Genomic DNA, 16,856 nt, shown 5'->3' on the forward strand with positions numbered 1-16,856 from the left:
CATCAGGTTAATGCAAAACCGGGCAGTATGAGACAGTTTGGCAGGAGCCCCACCCAGGAAGTACTCACCCCTACGAACGGGATGAACTTTTGAGAGGATTCTTCGTCAGGGCTGAGAACAAGAGACACAGAGTTACCTCTCCCCGCCCGAGGCAGGCAGCACCAGGGCCCGCTCCGCCCCTGCCAGGCCCACGCCGTCCCCGCAGTGCCTGGCCCAGGCCTCTGACCCTCGGTCAGCTCTCAGCTCTGCAGGAGCCCAGCTTCTTGGGGGGATCTGCTTCTCCATCCCAGGCGCCGATGTCTGGGCCCGACTGCCCTTCTGCTAACTCTGCAGGCCCATGCTTCTGCTCAGCCCCAAGACGGCAGCTTGCCGCGTGTGCCCCAGGACCCCCCAGGGGACAGTCTGGCCTTCCTCCACCAACTGGGAGCGGCCAAAAGCCAGGGTGTAGAGGCTTTCTCCCAGTCTAGGTAAAGTCCGTGCCAACTAGACAGACAGGTTGGGCAATTCCCGGGGTTCTGGCCTCAGGGATGGGGTGCACACGCTGCGCTCGGACACAGTGCCCTCCCAGAGCAGCCTGGAGCGGAGACCGAGGCTTTGGGGCCGTGCCTCTGTAGGAGGCCAGGCTGCGGTGCAGGTTCTGTCTGGACTTGGCGCCCCACATCTTCGGGCAGGGCCCTGGCCTCCCCGGGGCCGCTGATCACCACCCATCCCCGGGCAGAGGGCCGTCGGGGAGCGGGGGACGTGGCAGCAGCGGTCCAGGCCAGGGCCAGTCCTGCAGCTCACCTCTGCAGCTGGCTGTGCAATGACTGGTCTCCACCTTGGGGCCCAGGCTGTGGCCTGAGTGGCTCCCCCGGGGTGGGCTGGGCCCGGGCACCACAGTGTCTCCGGGCCTTGGGAAATTCCCCAGGGCAGGGCCAGTCCTGGGCCTCCTGTAACCTCAGAGAATGGAGGAGGCACCTCCATCCTCCCAGCTCTGCTTCTTCTGTCTCACGCCCCCGAACATCAGAGCTCGGCGTCGGAGAGCAAATCTTCCGCAGGTGGCTATGCACTGGCTGTGCTGTGCCCACGTGCTGGCTGGAACGGTCCCCCAGGCACGGGCCCTTCGGGGAGAAGCCTCAGCAGCACCCCCGGCCCTGCCCTTGTGGGCACAGAGGCCGGCACCTGGCCAGCGCCGCCCATGAAGTGTGTGCAGAGGCCAGCCCGGAACGCACACCCAGCCCAAGGCTGGTCCCAGCGGGAGGTGCCGCCCTCGCCCTGTGGCACCACCCATGGCCTCTCCTCGGCACCGCCCATCACACCTCCAAAGACCTGGCAAGTGTCTTTGGATAAAAGAACCTACAGATCTGGGCTGTCCCACTGAACGGGGCCACATCCCCAGGCTCTGACCTGAGGGGAACAGAGTTTATCCACAGATAACACAGAATTCGAACCCTGTGCCTGGGCCGGCTTTCGCATGCGAGGTCCTCATGGGGTCCCCAGCCCAGCGCGCGGGAGGCTCCAAGCCCGGGGGTCCCGGGACCCTCCCACGAACAGCACGCAGAGAGACAGACGAAGGCCTGGAGGGCCGCCAGGACGCGCCATCACACAGGGACGTTGCTGGACTCTGAGAAGCCAAGCTGAGCCTCTGAGCCATGCAGACAGCGTTCAGCACTCGACACGCGCCCAGCGTGACAGGGGTGACACCGGCTCGCCACTGAGACCTCTCCACCTGCCCCCGGGACGCAGAGGGAACACGCATGTTCTGGGCGGGACAGAGGCCGGCACTCCTAGGCTCCAACGCGTGGCTCCGAGGGGGCCCTGGGTCTGGCTCAGGAGACCACGCGGGGGCAGGGACACTGGGAGCGCGGAGCTGAGCGGCGCCGGGGGCGTCGCGCCCCCGGGCTGCTGTTGGGTTGTACACAGCAGGTGGGTCTGAGGTCCCGCCGGGAGCTGGGTGCTCCACGGGGGCAGGAGGCCGTGGGGCCCCGAGGGCCATGTCCACTGCCCACCCTGTCCCGAGTCTCCCGGCCCCTGTTTTCTGTCACATCAAAGGCTACCCGCTGACCTCCTGGTCCTGGGCTCTAGGGTGGCCAGCACGCTGGGCGTCCATGGGGCTCCACCCAGCGTGTCTGGAGACCCCACTGCAGGTGCCGGTGTCACCACTGTGACGCAGAGGCAGGGCCAGGGCCAGGGCCCCCTGAAGCCCGGGCCTGAGGCCGAGGAGCCAGCCATGGGAGAGACGAGAGGCCGTGGCCAGGCAGCGAAGCAGGCTGCGGGCTTCTGCAGGTCCCCGGCAGCTCGAGCAGTGGACGGGCACACCTCGGCTGGTCTTTCTCTAGCTCACAGAGGCTTGTTTAGCAGGACAACAGAGAACTCGGACCCTCCCGCCCGCCCTGTCTGTCCCAGGGTCCAGCAAGGAGGCTGCCCGGGGCCCAGGGACCCTGTCCTGGATGCACTCCCCTGGACGGAGAAGCCCAAGAGCCAGGGTGCCCAGTGGGCAGGACCCAGGACGGGAAAGGGGACCCCAACTGAAGGGGCAGCTCTGGGGGTGCCCCGGACTATGGCTCCCAACACCCAGGCTTTCAGGGGTAAAGCTGCCCTGGGGGTGAAAAGCCCTTCACTGCACGTGGGGGTCTTAGCGGTCTGGCCGTGTGTCCAATTGAGCTGCAAAGCCGGGAAACCCTCTGTGCTGCTCTGTCCTCTCCGCAGCCCCGGGCGCAGGGCCGGAGCCAGGCTGTGTGTGCCATCTGGGCGGGCTCCCCACCCTTCTGCCTACACACCCCCATGCGTAGGACCAGCACCCACGCTGTCCTTGAGTCGGTCAGCAAATACCACGAGCCGGGACAAAAGCCCACACGCGGCCAGGGTGGCGTCGGTGGTCAGAGGCGTGTGGGGAGACCCCAAGCGCCTGCTTCTGCTGTAAGAGGTGGTGGTGCCCAGGGCTTTGGAAACAGGCACTCACGGAGAGGCTAACGTGGCCACCTGTTCACCTCAACCTCTGGACTGGCACGGACGGAGGACCGCCTGCCCGCTCTGACGTCCAGGCCACGGCGCTTTGCGCTCCTTCCACTTGGGTGGGGGGCGGAGAGCAAAGTCCTGGCTGGGGGGGGGCCTGCCTGACGGGCGTCGCCCCTGCTGAGCCCACGAGAGGCAGGCGGCCGGGAGAGTGATGCACCCCACCTGCCCGCACTGCTAAACAGCCCTAAAGACCAGCCTGGGGACAGGGGCGCAGACCCACGGACAGCGGTACCTGAGGGTAAAGTCAAAATGAAAGTTCTTTTTCCTTTTCAGAAAGCCACCAAAAGAGAAAACACAGACACGTTACTAAGCGCTGAGGAGCAGGACGCAGCTGCAGGCGTGGGATCGGCCGCCACAGCCCTCGCTCCGGACAGCCCGGCGCGGTGAGCTGGGGCTTCAACCGCACTCCCTGTCTCCCACCCCGGGACAGCCTCAGAGCGTGCCGCGGGCGGGGGCCGAGACGCGTGGCCTCGTCTGACCGGCTGCAGAGCCGGCCTGTCCCCCCTCGGCCACCCCCCCGCCCCCGCGCCGGCCTGGCAGCCAGACCTCTGCCCGGCCTCGACTGTCCTGCCCGCGGCGGGGCGCGAGCTTGTCCCCGGGCCGGGAAGCCCAGGTGTTGAAGGAGCCGGGGCCTGCGCTCGCGTGAGCAGCTCACCGCGAGGACGGGGCCGTGTGACAGCTGTTCTTTTGACCTTTATTACAGGGAATCCCGACATACGAGATAGAGGAAACCTGACCAGCTCCTTCTAATTCCTCTTCTGCTAATTCACAAGGACCTGGGACTGCCGGGCCCGCTCAGGGCATTCCCCCCAGCCCAGCTTGGGCTCCGTCCCCCGGCCAGCCAGGTCCGTCCCTGACGCTGTCCCGAGGAGCCGCCGCCGTGCTGCCTGCGTCCGTGCCACGGAGCTGGGGCCCCCTCCCTCCCCCACGCCCTGCCCTGCCCAGCGCCCGGGGAGGTACCTCTTCTGCTTGTAGGTCAGCATGGCCTCCGCAATGGGCAGCTGGTGGGCACAGTTGGCACCTGCGATGTACTGTGTGATCCTCGACACGATGTCCGGCGTGTCCTGCACTGCAGGAGAAGGCCGGGCAGGGTCCATGGGGTGTAAACGCTGCCCCCAGGCCACCCAGTACCCAGCCCGGGAGCAGCGGCACTGCCGGGGGCCCCCTGCCCTCTATCCTCAGGGGGTCCCGGGCACAAGCAGCAAGGCTTCTCCAAATCCCTGGGAGCCCTCGCCCAGGCCCACTGGCCAGCTGGCTCCGAGGCCCATGGCGGCCCGAGGGGAGCACCCGGCTGAGGCCCTGCTTCTCCTCGGGGAGGCGTGGCGGCACGGATGCCAGGGCAGCCCCACCCGGCCGGCCGGCCTCAGGCCTCACCGGCGCTCTGGGCCTCCAGCTTGTTGAAGAGGTCTCTCCAGGCCAGGTCTTGGAAAAAGTTGTTGTAGCGGTAGTCCACGGAGCCCAGGTACCTGGCCACGGGGTGGGAGCCTGCGAGCCGAGGGGGGCGCGTCAGGCGGCAGGCTCGCCCTGCGCCCCCTCGAAGCCCCTCCCCGCTCCTGGTGGACGGGGGCGCCTCGGGGCCCAGGTGCGTCCTGCAGGCCACAGTCGGTGCCTGGGGGCCGGTGAGCCCCCCGGGACTCCGCGCTTTCCGAGAGATGGCCGTTTACCAATTTCATAATAGAACCAATCGTGTAAGCCAACGAACGAAGGGTCGTGTCCCACGGGGCTGGGGAACGCACAGCCACCCCGCTCTGTTCCCGACAGCGGCATCGAGTCAGCCTGACAACGGAGCGCAGGCCGGCGCGTCCTGTCCGAGCCCCTCACCCAGCGGGATGATGAGGAAGCGCATGTAGCCCAGCCAGTCGGGGGTCTTGTGGGACAGCTGTTCCACGAAGAGCCGCAGGACGGCGCTGAGGTAATGCTGAGCTCCCGCCACGGCGATCTTCACGGGGGTCGGGGGCTGGGAGTTGCAGTTGCAGCTGTCCAAGGGCGGACAGAGAGGGACGGGTGCGTCAGGGAGCCGTCCTTGCTGCCAGGACCCCCCGCCGGCCCGAGCAGGCCCTGCGGCCATGGGCACTGTGCTGGGACGAGGCGAGCGCTGTGCCCCCAGTGCCACACTCGGGCAGCAGCTGCTGCAGCCGCTCACGACCCCAAGAGGACCGCCAACGCCCGGGTCCTCCACCCCAGACAGCGGGAGCCCTGGAGGGGCGCCGGGCCTCACCCAGCAAGGCCCCCTCGCTGCAGAAGTCCTGCCACTGCCCAGATCTGGACAGAAGACCTGGCTGTGGGGAGCCTGTCGGGGCCCGGGACAGAACCGCAGGCAAGGCCGGGGTGTAGGGGCCCCGACGGACGCCGTGGCCGCTGGACTCACTATCTCTGTATCCTCGAGACGATGGTGCTGAAGGCCGCCTGGACGTCAGCTGCGGAGCACGTGCACACCACGGGGAGGGTGTGCCTCTGCAGGACTTCCGACAGGAACTGCGAGGGCGCAGCGAGCCTCAGGGCTCCAAGCAGCCCCGCAAGGCCCGGCGCTCCCCGCTCCCCCCAGCCAGTGCGGAGGATGCCCGCCACCTCCCCGCTGCGGGGGGACACCTGGCCCCTGCCCACCCGCCCCTGCCCACCTGCCCCTGCCAGTCGGAGGTGTTGACGAGAATGATGTTTTCAGGGAGCTGGTCATCAGAGATGAGGATGTGGTTCAGCTGGTCATACACGGTCTTCCTGGGGATCTGCAGACACAGGGCCCATCCACCCTGGAGGGGGGCCTGCCGCAGCCCCTCACCCGCCCCGCCGAGGCCCCCGCACCCCAGCGGCCGCCCGGGAGTGCTGGCTCGGGAACTCAGCTTTGCTTCAGGCAGAGGTCACTGGGCTGAAGGCCGAGGGGCCGTCCCAGCCACGAGGCGCCGGGCCCAGCACCGGGCTGGTCCTGGGCCACCGCGGCCTCCGCCCACACGCTCTCCTGGGGCGCGCACCTGCAGCTGGCTCCTCGTGTCCGGGCAGCGCTCGTTGTCCAGACTGTTGGCCCGCTCGTTCTGCGGCCGCGCTGGCTGCCGCTCCTTCAGGGACGTGCTCCGGCCGCGGCGGCCAGCCTGCTTCCCCTCGGACCTGTGAGGCGCAGGACAGGCTGGGACAGCCCCTCGGGCTCCCTGCTCCACACACGCGGTGGTGGGGCAGGTGGCAGGCAGCGTGGGCGCCTCTGGGGGGCCGAGGGCTGAGCTGGGTGACGCCCACCCTCGGCGCACGCGCGTATGGCCTGATAAAACACGTGAGGGCCGGCTGCTGGAACCACAGCCCCAGAGGGAGGGCGCGCAGCCGCAGCAGCTCCGCTGTCCCTCCAGGGCCCGGCCCCCCTGCAGAAGCCCGACAGGGCTCGGGCAGGAACGGACGTCCTGGCTGCAGTGGCAGCACGTGGCCCACTGTGGCAGGGAGGGGTGGCCCGCACGGCGGCACAGGGCTGCCTGGGAGTGTGGCCAGGTGCCCAAAGGAGGTGAAGAAGAGCCAGCCAGGGAGCACATCCCGGGAGGGGCTCAGGTGACCCCAGACCGAGCGAGACGCAGTGGGGCGGGACAGACCCCGTGGATGTCCTCCCTGGGAGGCTGCATGGGTCACTGCAACTCAGACCCCCACCTCTTGGATGAGCGCGTGGGGGGCAGGGGCCTGGCCCCACAAAGCCCGTGTCGGACCCAGCGCCACCGCCTGGGCCCTGCTGCGCTTGACCACACCTGTCCCCGGAGCCACCCCGTGGGCTCCGCGAAAGGCGTCAGGTCCCGGGACGTGTGGGATGACAGCAGGGGCCACACCTCGGCCCTAGAAGGCCTGCTGGCGGCTGGCTACAAACAGGGGTGGGGGTCCCGGGGGACCTCCGGGGTGAGCCCAGAAATCTTCGAGCTTCTAGGTGTTTCTGCTCAGACGGGACCATGGCCCCCACACTGGCCAACAGCCTCCCCAGGGCATCCTGTCACCTGGTGGATGGGATGACGAGGGACTCCGTCTTGGTGATCCGCCCGCTGGGCGGCAGCTTCTCGGTGAACACATCCAGAGCGGAGGTCTCCACCTCGGGGCTCTCCTCGGGCTGTGCAGGCTGCTCCCCGGGGGTGGGCGTGCTCTGAGAGGCAGAGAAGGGGGCCCGCTGGGGGTGCGCAGCCCACAGGCCCCTCCCCAGGCCACAGCCCCTGCCCGAGGAGCCCTGGTTTGGGGGTGTTCAGGTGCTGTGGCCGACAGCTCTGCGGGTGGCACCGAGCTGACTCCACCTCCTACCACAGGGCTGCAGGCCTTGCTGCCACGGGAGCCCAGCACCAAACTGCCCCGAATCTCCCCAAAACCTGCCCTGTGGTCCTCACGAGGGGAACAGGAGCCAATCAGTGTTCATAGGGCTGGACAGCAAAGCAGGGGGATGCCCACCATCCTCCCAGAGCTTGGGTGAGCCCAGGGGGGCCCTGACCTTCCCTCAGGGTGGGGGGTGAGCCCAGGGGGGCCCTGACCTTCCCTCAGGGTAGGGGTGAGCCCAGGGGGGCCCTGACCGTCCCCTGGGGTGGGGGTGAGCCCAGGGGGGCCCTGACTGTCCCCTTGGGGTTGGGGTGAACCTGGGGGGGGGTCCTGATTGTGGTTCTTGCTCAGATCCTGGGAGGTGTGAGCTAAGGACCCACACGTCAAGGGGTGTGGCCTGCCCCCCAAATCACCGTGTAAGTTTGCTCTGTGCTTGAACAAATGAATGTGTCCCTCGTGCTCACATGGGTCACCGTGTCAGAGACGCTGTCGCTTGGCTGCCTGCCTCCCAGGGCCCGAGTCTTCTCGGGCACGTCGGCCTGTGTGGACAAGGCGGGAATCAGGATGTGTTCGGGGGTGGGCGGCTGGCTCACCTGGGGCAGGGGATCTGGGCTTGGGGGCAGCCTGGGAAGATGGGTCGGGCTTTCTCAGACCGCAGGCTCAGGGTCAGCCTGTGACAGCTTTGGACCTGGGTCACGGAGCGTGTGCTCAGCAGCACCTGAGCGACCCAGAGAGACGGGCAGACCACCCCTTGCCTGAGGTCCCAGGGGAGGGCGGCTGTGGGGTCCGGTCTGCTTACCGGACTCGGAGGCTCCTTGTGGCTCCGGACGCTGTGGATGCTCCCGATCTCCGTCTGCGAGCTGGAGTGTGACAGCCCCTCGAAGTAGGGCCTGGGTGTGGGGACGTAGAGACGTCACTCTCCAGAGCCTCCCCGCAGCGAAGGCCGGGCCACAGTGCTCGTGGGAGCCGGCGGCCACACGGAGCTGGGGAGAGGCAGCCCCGGGGGGCCACGAGCACCGAGCAAAAAGCAGCCCTTCTCAGCTCCCAGCTCAGCCCACTGGAGAGGACCCGCATCCTGAAAGCCCCCCGCTCCTGGCCTCGCCCTGCACAGGGCAGCCGGCGGCAGAGGGTGGTAGCTCCACCCGGCGGTCCTGCAGGAGGACATGTGGTCGGGAACCTCGGGACCCAAGGCAGCTCCGGGAACACGAGAGCACACGCAACAGGGCAACAGGGGCACATGAGCCGGACCCAGTGAACCCAGGCCAGCCTGGCCGGATGCCCCGTCCCCAGCAGACAACGGGCAGAGGTGGAGGGACGGAGCCTCACAGAGAGGGTGGGCAGGGCTCGTGCAGTCTGACAAGGCCACTCAGGGACGTGCGAGGGCAGAAGGACCACGGCCTGAGACGGCCACGCTCACCCGCAGGGCTGTGGGCACCAGCTGGCCAGGAGCCTGCTCTGCAGGTGCGGCCAGCAGCAAGGGCCACACGCGGGAGGTGGCCTGCGATAGCCGTTCGGGGGAAGGCGGCAAAGCCCCAAGCGCCTGGACGGCCTCGCTGGCCCTGCCGGTGGCTGACAGCTAGAGCACAGCCCACGGACACCACCCGCCTGTCCACCACGGCGGCGGCCCCAACCACCGGTGCGGGTCAGGCTGGAGGCTCAGCAACCACAGAGAGCCCACCTCCCGCGTGTGCGTCTCTGTCTCGCTGACTTATGTCAAAAAGTTAAAGGGCGCCTGGGTCGCCCAGTGGGTGAAGAATCTGCCTGCAGCTCAGGTCACGATCCCGGGGTCCTGGGACCGAGCCCCATGGGCTCCCCCGCGGGGAGTCGGCTTCTTCCCCTCTCTCTGCCCCTCCCCCTGCTCGTGAGTGCGCGTGCTCTTTCTCTCTCTCAAAGAAATAAATAACATCTTTAAAAAAAAAACACATAAAAAACAGAACTAGAACGCCAAGGATCTTCTGGACTCCAAATGGCCCCCACTTGGAAACCATAGGTGGGCCAAGCGTCCCCTCACCCCACAGGGGCTCCCCCAAAACTGGGGCCTCCCGTTCGTCCTGGGCTGGGGTCACATGCGCTTCTGCGCTCTCCTGCTCCTCGGGGACGGGTGCCAGCACTGCACACACGCTCCTCCCAGTGTGCGACAGGGATGCCCTGCGGTTCCCAGCACCCTGTCTCCCCGGGAAGACCCCGGACCACTGTCCCTGGACGGAGCTCTCGCCCCTCCATCTCGGACACCACGGCCCCTTGCAGGGACGACCCCGATGCCTCCTAACTGGCCTCCTGTCATCATGCTCCCAGTGGATTCCAGAGAGATCTTTCCAGAATGCAGGCATGACCCTGTCACTTTGCTACATCTCTCCCTCTACAAACACCGCGGACCCGGGCAGCCTGCTAGGATGCGTGCCTCCCTGCCCTCCCTGAGCCAGAGCCCATGTCCCCACAGCAGGCTCTGCTGTGACCCCATGTTCCCAAGTGCACACTCCGCTGTGGCCCCCTGCAACGCGTCGAATGGCCAAGGGCTTGCCTGCTGGGGCCTGGGGCCGGGTGGCAGACAGAGGCGGCAGGTGTGCTCACCTGAGCTTTGGCTTGGGGGTGCTGAGGACACTGTCATCGTCCTCCAAGTCAGGGCCACTGTCGCTGGGGTTCTCCATGTCCAGCGTGTCATACAAAAGGTCCAGATCCTCCTCCGCCTCCGGGACATGCTCTGCAGGGTCCTGCTCTGAATCCAGGACCTACAGTGAGGTCAGACGTGTGAGGACTGCCCTGGTGGGGTCCCCCTGGCAGGACAGACGGGAGGGGCACACGGAGCCCCCAAGCACCCTCTCTCCAGCACGTGCCACCAGCCTAGTCCTGCTAGACGCTGGGGTGACCTTTGGGACCTCTGGTCACCAGGCACTGGGCACGGCACAGACATCCTTCCCCTCGTGACTTGTGCTTCAACAGAGAAACGCACAGCAGCAGTGCAGGGCAGTGAGCGCCACCTGGGACAGGCCACCACTGCCACCACGACTCGAAATGCCTCCCTCTGCAGGGCGTCCCCAGCCCTCTCGCTGTCCCCTCCCAACCACTGCACCGCCTTCCGCCGCCCTGCGCCCCCCTGCGCTGGCCGCCTCCAGAACATCACAGAAAGGGAGTCACACAGCGGGCGGCCTCTGTGAGGGGCTCCTCCCACCGCGACGTGCGGTCTGCCCCAGCACCGTCCTCGCACAGCCCGCCCGGCCGCCCTGGACGTGGCCCAGGCCTTGCCCCGGCCTGGACGGGGGATTTGGGCCGTGGACAAAGCTCCTGTGCCCGTTTGTCCCTGAGTCTCGGAGCGACTCCTTGGACCTTGCCCAGGACTGCTGTAACTGCTGGGCGGGCGCAGTTAACGCTGCGAGGAGCGGCCAGGCCGGCCTCCAAGTTTTCTCCGGCCAACAGCACGAGCTCTGACCGGCCCCCCCATCGGCGGCCTCCTGCCCTGTGGGGTCACGGCTACCCTTCTGGGTCTCGTGAGCTTGCCCGTATCTTCTCAGGGTCTTGGGACCATCCAGGCTCTTTTTCAGAGAAAACGTCTAGTGAGAGCCTTTGACCAACTGCTGGGCGGGACGACTGATTTCTCATCGGGGTCGTCTCTCTTCGGGGTGGTGAGCGTGCCTCCTGTCGTGCGGGCGCTGGTCCCTCACCGGGAGCCACAAGCACGAACACCTTCTGCCCGACGGTCACTTCCTCTTCCCGGCCGTGGTTCGGAGCACAGAAGTTTCTACGTCTTCACGTTTCCGGCTCACCGGTGCTCGCTCGGGCCGCCTGTGCTTCCGGCGTCCGATCGAAGCCACACGGCACGGCGGGCCGCATCACCCTCCTGAGAGTTCCATAAGGTAAGCGCTTACGCTGGGGCTTCGATCCACTTGGAGCTGATGCTTGTCGTGGGGCGAGGCAGGGGCCCGCCCGCACCCTGTGGCGTGTGAGGTCTGGCTGTGCCGTCACCGTTCGCCGGAGAGCCTCCCCTCCCCCGGTGGACGGTGCTGACGTCCCTGCTGGTGACTGGCCACGCAGAGGGGTTTCGTTCTGCCCTACGGTCTTACTAACTGGACGTCCTCGAGAGCGCCTGAACGGGGGAGCGGCGGCCTTTCTACTTCGTTCTTTTTCAAGGCCGTTGTGTTTCCTGCGGGTCCCCTGCTTTTCTCCGCGAGCTTGAGGACTGGCTGGTGAGAAGGAGGCAGCTGGGGATCTGCCGGGCCCGCGGAACGACCTGCAGATCGAGCTGGGGAAACCGAGGCTCAGACGGGCCTGACGGTGGCGCGGGCGTCTGAGGAGGGCGGCCCACCTGCTGCTGCTCCCGAGAGACAGCCCCGTGCCCGAGGGCATGAGCGTGAGGTCGAGTGGCCGCCACAACCGCATGCGGCGGGGACACTCGGACGCTTACACGCCGCCTCTCCCGGGGGGGCAGAACCCGCACAGTATTCTCCTCTGCCCGTGTTGGAAGGAAAACCAAGGCATTTTTCTTCAGGTTATAAAAGGTCTGCAGGGCAGCCCGGGTGGCTCGGCGCTTTAGCGCCGCCTTCAGCCAGGGCTTCATCCTGGGGACCCGGGATCGAGCCCCGCGTCGGGCTCCCTGCATGGAGCCTGCTTCTCTCTCTGCCTGTGTCTCTGCCTCTCTGTCTCTATCTCTCTGGGTCTCTCATGAATAAATAAGTAAAATCTTTAAAAAAAAATAAAGAATAAAAAATAAAATAAAAATAAAAGGTCTACAGACCCATCAAAGCAAATCTGGAGGGGAGACAACAGCTCAGGGCAGGAGCCCCCCTGACGCAGGTGCCGACGGCAGAGGCCGTGCGTGGGGCGATGGGCACGCAGAGGCGCCTGTCTGCCAAGAGCCGAACGCTGCCCTACGGTGCCATCGACCGAGAACCCACAAGAAACATGGAACTCGTGGTCACACCACCGAACGACATCCAGCCTCCCTCCCGGTCTGTTGGCGGAGTCGTGATCTGAGAGACACGCAGGTGGCTCCGCTCAGCCTGCAGGGCGCCTGGGGACGGCCACCACCCGCCTGCTCTGGCGACAAGGACAATGGGGCCCGGGGCCGCGGCGGAGCAGCAGAGCCAGGACGCCACCCATACGCCGCCCATATGCCGCCACACCCCGGGCTCAGGGTCGCTGCAGGCCTGGGGGTCCAGGCGGGGTCACTCACCTCGTCGGACACTTTGAACCTCCGCAGCAACGCCACGACCTTCTGCTTGAAGTTTTGTTGCTGGAGACAAGCAGGACAGAATCAGAACCCCAGGGGGGCGGCTTCCCCAGGAGGTCGCGGCGGCGGGCGGGCGGGGGGGCACGGCATCAGGGCGCGCATGAGCCCGGCTCTCGGCGGCCGGCAGCGCTGACCTCAACCGGCGCTGGGCTTGGGGACAGGCCCAAGGCAGAGCACAGTCCCAGAGCCAGCCAATGGGACCCGGGGGGCGGCCGGCCCTTCCCGAGGCACCCCTCACCCCAGCGGGACTCCGGGTGGGCAGGGGGTGGGCGGGGGCGGCAAGGGCTCCGCAGAGAGCCCGAGCTCCGTCCGCGCCCCGTGCTGCCTGGGCCTCCGAGGCTGAGCTCTGGCCCCTGAGGGAGGCAACTGCCCTCAGCCACCCTCGGCAGGGGTGTGTGTCCGTGAGACCCCACGGGAGTCCTATGCTCCCCCCCGCAGGCATCAGGCCCTGGAACCGAGGCTGCCGCAGGCACTGCCACGTTCCACCTGCTGTATCAGGACCAGGCCTCGGCGTCCCAGCTCTGCCAGGGCAGCTGCCAGGGGGTCCTGGGGGTGGGCTTGTGCCCCACGCCCCCCGCCCCATGGCGCAGGCCGGGAGCCCAGTGGTGGGCGTCCTGTGACGGGCTAAGGCCTCTGCCTGGAGCTCTCCTGGAGGAGAAACCCGATAGCCCCGCCAAACCCGGGGGCCCGTGCCGGGTGAGCCAGACGCTGACCGGACACGAGGGCCTGGCCTCGCACAGGGCTCGTCTGGCACGGGCGGGAGTGGGACAGCCTGCCCAGCTCTGCGCGTGGAGCTGCCCTCGGGGACGAGCACGGGGACCCCCCAGGGAAGCTCCCACTGACTGTGGCCAGCGCCTCGCGGCCCGCCTGCCTCCGCGCCCCATCTAAGAGGCGGGGCCTCAGGGAAGCCAGCAGAGCCGGGCCCTGGGGGCCCTGGGCCGGCCGCCCCATTCCCGACACCTAGTCTTGGGACACCCAGTGCCCGCCCCCCCGGCCCAGGGCCCCGGCCCCCCACCTCCACCCTTCCCCAGTGTTAGTAAAACCAGTTTCCACCGACCCTGGTCATGGACGCCGTTCTTACTATCGATCGCCGCTGCTTCTTGGGCTTCCCCACATCGAAATCCTCCTCGTCCAAGTCCTGGGGAGACAAGCCACAGAAGCTGGCGGACGGCACCCCCAGAGCACCTAGGGCGCACAGCAGGGCCCCGGGGCCGGGAGGAGTCTGCCCACACGCGTTCAGGGGCCGAGCTCCCAGCCCCCACCTCCCCGCCCGGGTGCCCCGCTCCTGCCGGCAGCTCAGGAGGGTCCCCGGCCGTCCGCTGGGGGCTGCGCAGCTGCCGGGAGCCCCGAGGGCGGCATCTCCCACCTGGCCGCGCGGTCCTGCGCGCCAGACCCCAGGTTACCTGCCCTTGTACGGCATCATCACTGGCCTCCTGCTCAGAGGAGAAGCTCTCGTACTCCTCCTCGGAGTAGTTATCTATGGAATGAGCAAACGGAAGGGGGAGTACCGCGAGGTTCCGACTGGACTGGTGTTCTAGCAACGAGGCGGTGGCCAGAGGACGGGCCCCGGGGCACGCAGGGAGCTGTGCGCAGCCCCGGCAGGCCGACTTCAGGGCGGCGGCAGGGCTACGCTTCTGCACTCCCACGGTGCCCGATGGACCCCAGATGCTTCTGCCTGGATCTCACGCCCAACTGGGTCCCCTGTGTGCTCTCCCACACTCCAGGGGGACAGGGGCCCCCCACGTGACGGTGGCAACAGTCATGCCAGGACCTGTGCCCAGACCTTGGAAGGCACTGCAACCAACCCGTGACCTGCTGCCTACGGCTGAGCTCGCACACCCGCAGCCCAGGCTCCCAGGGCACGCACGAGGCCGCCTGTGAGCTTGGAGCCCAGAGGGAAACCCGTGGGCCCTCTCAGCCGCTCGCCAGCTCCTCAAACCCAGCAGGATGGGGGCCAGGAGGTAGCGAGAGGCAGCTAAGTAGAGGCCACGAGCAGCGGCACCCACCTGTGGACTTGGCCTTGGGCCCCGCCTGCATGGCGCTGTCCTCATGGTCTATGGGCTGGCTGGAGAGGGAGAAGATCCAGATCTCGGCCACCTTGACCGAGGCCTCCTTGATGCTGCTGCAGAGGCTCAGCACCTGGCCGCCCTCAGAGGGGTGCTGCATCACCTGCGGGCAGGCCTCAGCTCTAGAAGGTGCCCTGGCACAGGGCTGGCCCCCAGCAGGGGCACGTGGCGGGCGGGAGACCTGGCCGTGGGGCTGGAGGATGACAGGGGGACAAGACTCTGGGGGTCGGCGCCAGGCTCAGCCACCAGGGACTGAAGGCTGTCAAAGACGGGAGGGTCCGAGCCCACCTGTCCAGAGGCTGTGGCAGGAGCACGGTGTGTGAGGCTGTGCCTATGGGCCACCAACCTCTGGGATCCGCGTCCAGGGACCTCTGTCCGTGGGGTACCAAGCAGGACCGGCCACCAGCACGGGCTGGGGGTCTCGTGTGGCAGAGCCAACACCCACCCGGCCGGCCCCCCCAGGCGGGGAGTCCTTGGAGCCATTCCAGTCGTGAGAGATTCAGGCAGGCCAGGGACCGCGCGCGGCCCGTGCCCCTGCGCACCCCCACGCACCGACGATGCCCCTGCAGGCTGGAGCCTCTGGGCTCACGTGAGCAAGTACAGATGTTGGGATTTCATGGGCCATATTGTTTTTAGTTTCAGGTGCCAACTCTTCAGTGGAGCACAAAAATAAACTTTTGAGAAAGCTAGTGACACCCGCTAAGACGGTAATACCCTCTTAGAAGCCAGACAGGGAAGGTGAGCCAGCGTCCAGATGCACCCCTGGGGCCGTGCGTGTGTGGAGGTGGAGGGACGGGGACGCTGCCACGGTCTCCGTCCCTGCACCCTGCACACCTGTGCCACCTTCCTGAGGGGACACTGGTCCAGGGGCAGTTAGGGTCTGAGGGGAAACAGGAGGCCTGCAGGCTGGAGCAGGTGCTGTGGGCCTGGGGGTCCCGGGAGCAGGGCTGAGAGGTGCGGGGGGCACCCTGGCTCCACATCCCCTGCCCTGCGCCCAGTGAGCACCAGCGTGGCTCCGCGTCCCTCGACGGCCCTGAATCCAGCCCCATGACGGTGAAGCCCCCGAAGCACAAAGCACACCGATGGCCTTGGCCGCCCTTCTGCCCAGGCCCACCCTACGCTCCCAAAGGCCCTGTCAAGGCTCCTCCTCCCCAGCCCCATGCCACCCACATGTCAGGATGCCAGGTCCTCAGCGGTTCCGTCTTCATGAGCTGCCCTCGTCTCCTGACCAGGGAGCATCCACACCACCCCCGACCCACGGCAAGCGTGTGCTGCCCACCCGGGCCACCCCCTGGCCAGGGTCAGCGCCCACGGAAGGGGATGTGGACATCCCGGAGGGACCAGCCAGGGGCGGAGGCACCTGCGGGGACACCCTCCAGACCCACCCCAGGCCAGGGGGCACCATCGCAGAGCCCGGCCACACCGGCCGTCGGGTCAGGGCGTGATGAGGGGCCGGCTCACCTCGGCCATGTTGATGGAGCCCGCCGCCAGCGTTTTGTAGCCCAAGATCGTACGGTTTTTGTACCGCTTCCTCCGCTGCAGCATGATCTGGAGCTTGTTGCCTTCTCTTTTCAAGAAGTGAGGGTACTGCAGAGAAGGGGAGTGACGGCTGCCACCCGTGCCAGTGGCCTCGCCAGCCCAGCCCCAACGAGCCCCAGATGTTCGCTCCTCGCTGCGTCACTGTGTGCCTCAGTCTGGGCAGATGTGAGCAGCTGGCCAAGGCCTCCGGGTCATCGGTGGGGGCCGTGGTCGCCAGCACCTCTGCCCACGAGGCGGACTGCAGAGGGTGCGACCCTACGAGTGGCGCTGGTCCACGTGGCCCGCGCAGAGCACGACAGGGGCTCCTGCGAGAGCAGGGCTCGTGTGCACGAAGGGGAGGCTCGCTAATTCACTTCTCGAAGTTCACACACTACACCCCTGTGCATGGCTGTCGAGCGCCCCCAAGCCCCGCACTTACAGAGGGAGCTGCACGTTTTGCAAACGACACTCTGATAAAACTGATCCCTCGGAAGAAGACTTCCAAACCCGGCAGCTCCCGTGGTGGCACCAGAGCTGGAGTCGTGTGCCCCCTGCTCCGGGCACAGCCAGGCCAGGGCAGGGAGGGGCGGCGCGGGAGGAGATGGGAGCTGGCACACAGCCCCGCCTCACACACTCACGAGGAGAGACGGTTTTGAACAGGTCTGAGGTGGGCTGACACAAGTAGTGTTCGTGGGACGCCCGGGTGGCTCAGCGGCTGAGCGTCTGCCTCGGGCTCCGGGTGTGATCCCGGGATTCGGGATCGAGTCCCCCATCGGGCTCCTGCGTGGAGC

At 67.3% G+C, this 16,856-nt stretch overlaps 1 protein-coding gene across 4 annotated transcripts in view; it reads right to left on the bottom strand.

Annotated features, from left to right (window-relative positions):
* The window catches only part of LOC129514700 (phosphofurin acidic cluster sorting protein 2), a 55,457-nt gene that overhangs the window by 4,280 nt on the left and 34,321 nt on the right, over nucleotides 1–16,856 (bottom strand). For 3 of the 4 annotated variants that reach the window (XM_055333434.1, XM_055333436.1, XM_055333437.1), the window contains exons 4-19: nucleotides 16,009–16,134; nucleotides 14,488–14,650; nucleotides 13,885–13,958; nucleotides 13,539–13,619; nucleotides 12,425–12,484; nucleotides 9,829–9,986; nucleotides 8,057–8,147; nucleotides 7,722–7,796; nucleotides 6,954–7,096; nucleotides 5,964–6,096; nucleotides 5,616–5,720; nucleotides 5,366–5,472; nucleotides 4,819–4,973; nucleotides 4,372–4,482; nucleotides 3,958–4,066; nucleotides 69–111 (exon numbers count right to left, since the gene is read on the bottom strand). In XM_055333434.1, coding sequence (XP_055189409.1) covers nucleotides 69–111; nucleotides 3,958–4,066; nucleotides 4,372–4,482; nucleotides 4,819–4,973; nucleotides 5,366–5,472; nucleotides 5,616–5,720; nucleotides 5,964–6,096; nucleotides 6,954–7,096; nucleotides 7,722–7,796; nucleotides 8,057–8,147; nucleotides 9,829–9,986; nucleotides 12,425–12,484; nucleotides 13,539–13,619; nucleotides 13,885–13,958; nucleotides 14,488–14,650; nucleotides 16,009–16,134 — 1,734 coding nt within the window. The remainder of the gene's footprint in view (nucleotides 1–68; nucleotides 112–3,957; nucleotides 4,067–4,371; nucleotides 4,483–4,818; nucleotides 4,974–5,365; nucleotides 5,473–5,615; nucleotides 5,721–5,963; nucleotides 6,097–6,953; nucleotides 7,097–7,721; nucleotides 7,797–8,056; nucleotides 8,148–9,828; nucleotides 9,987–12,424; nucleotides 12,485–13,538; nucleotides 13,620–13,884; nucleotides 13,959–14,487; nucleotides 14,651–16,008; nucleotides 16,135–16,856) is intronic. The other variant, XM_055333435.1, reaches the window with a different exon arrangement.

This window comes from Nyctereutes procyonoides, unplaced genomic scaffold (assembly GCF_905146905.1).
Source record: "Nyctereutes procyonoides isolate TBG_1078 unplaced genomic scaffold, NYPRO_anot_genome, whole genome shotgun sequence".
In the NCBI taxonomy this organism is placed as follows: Eukaryota; Metazoa; Chordata; class Mammalia; order Carnivora; family Canidae; genus Nyctereutes; species Nyctereutes procyonoides.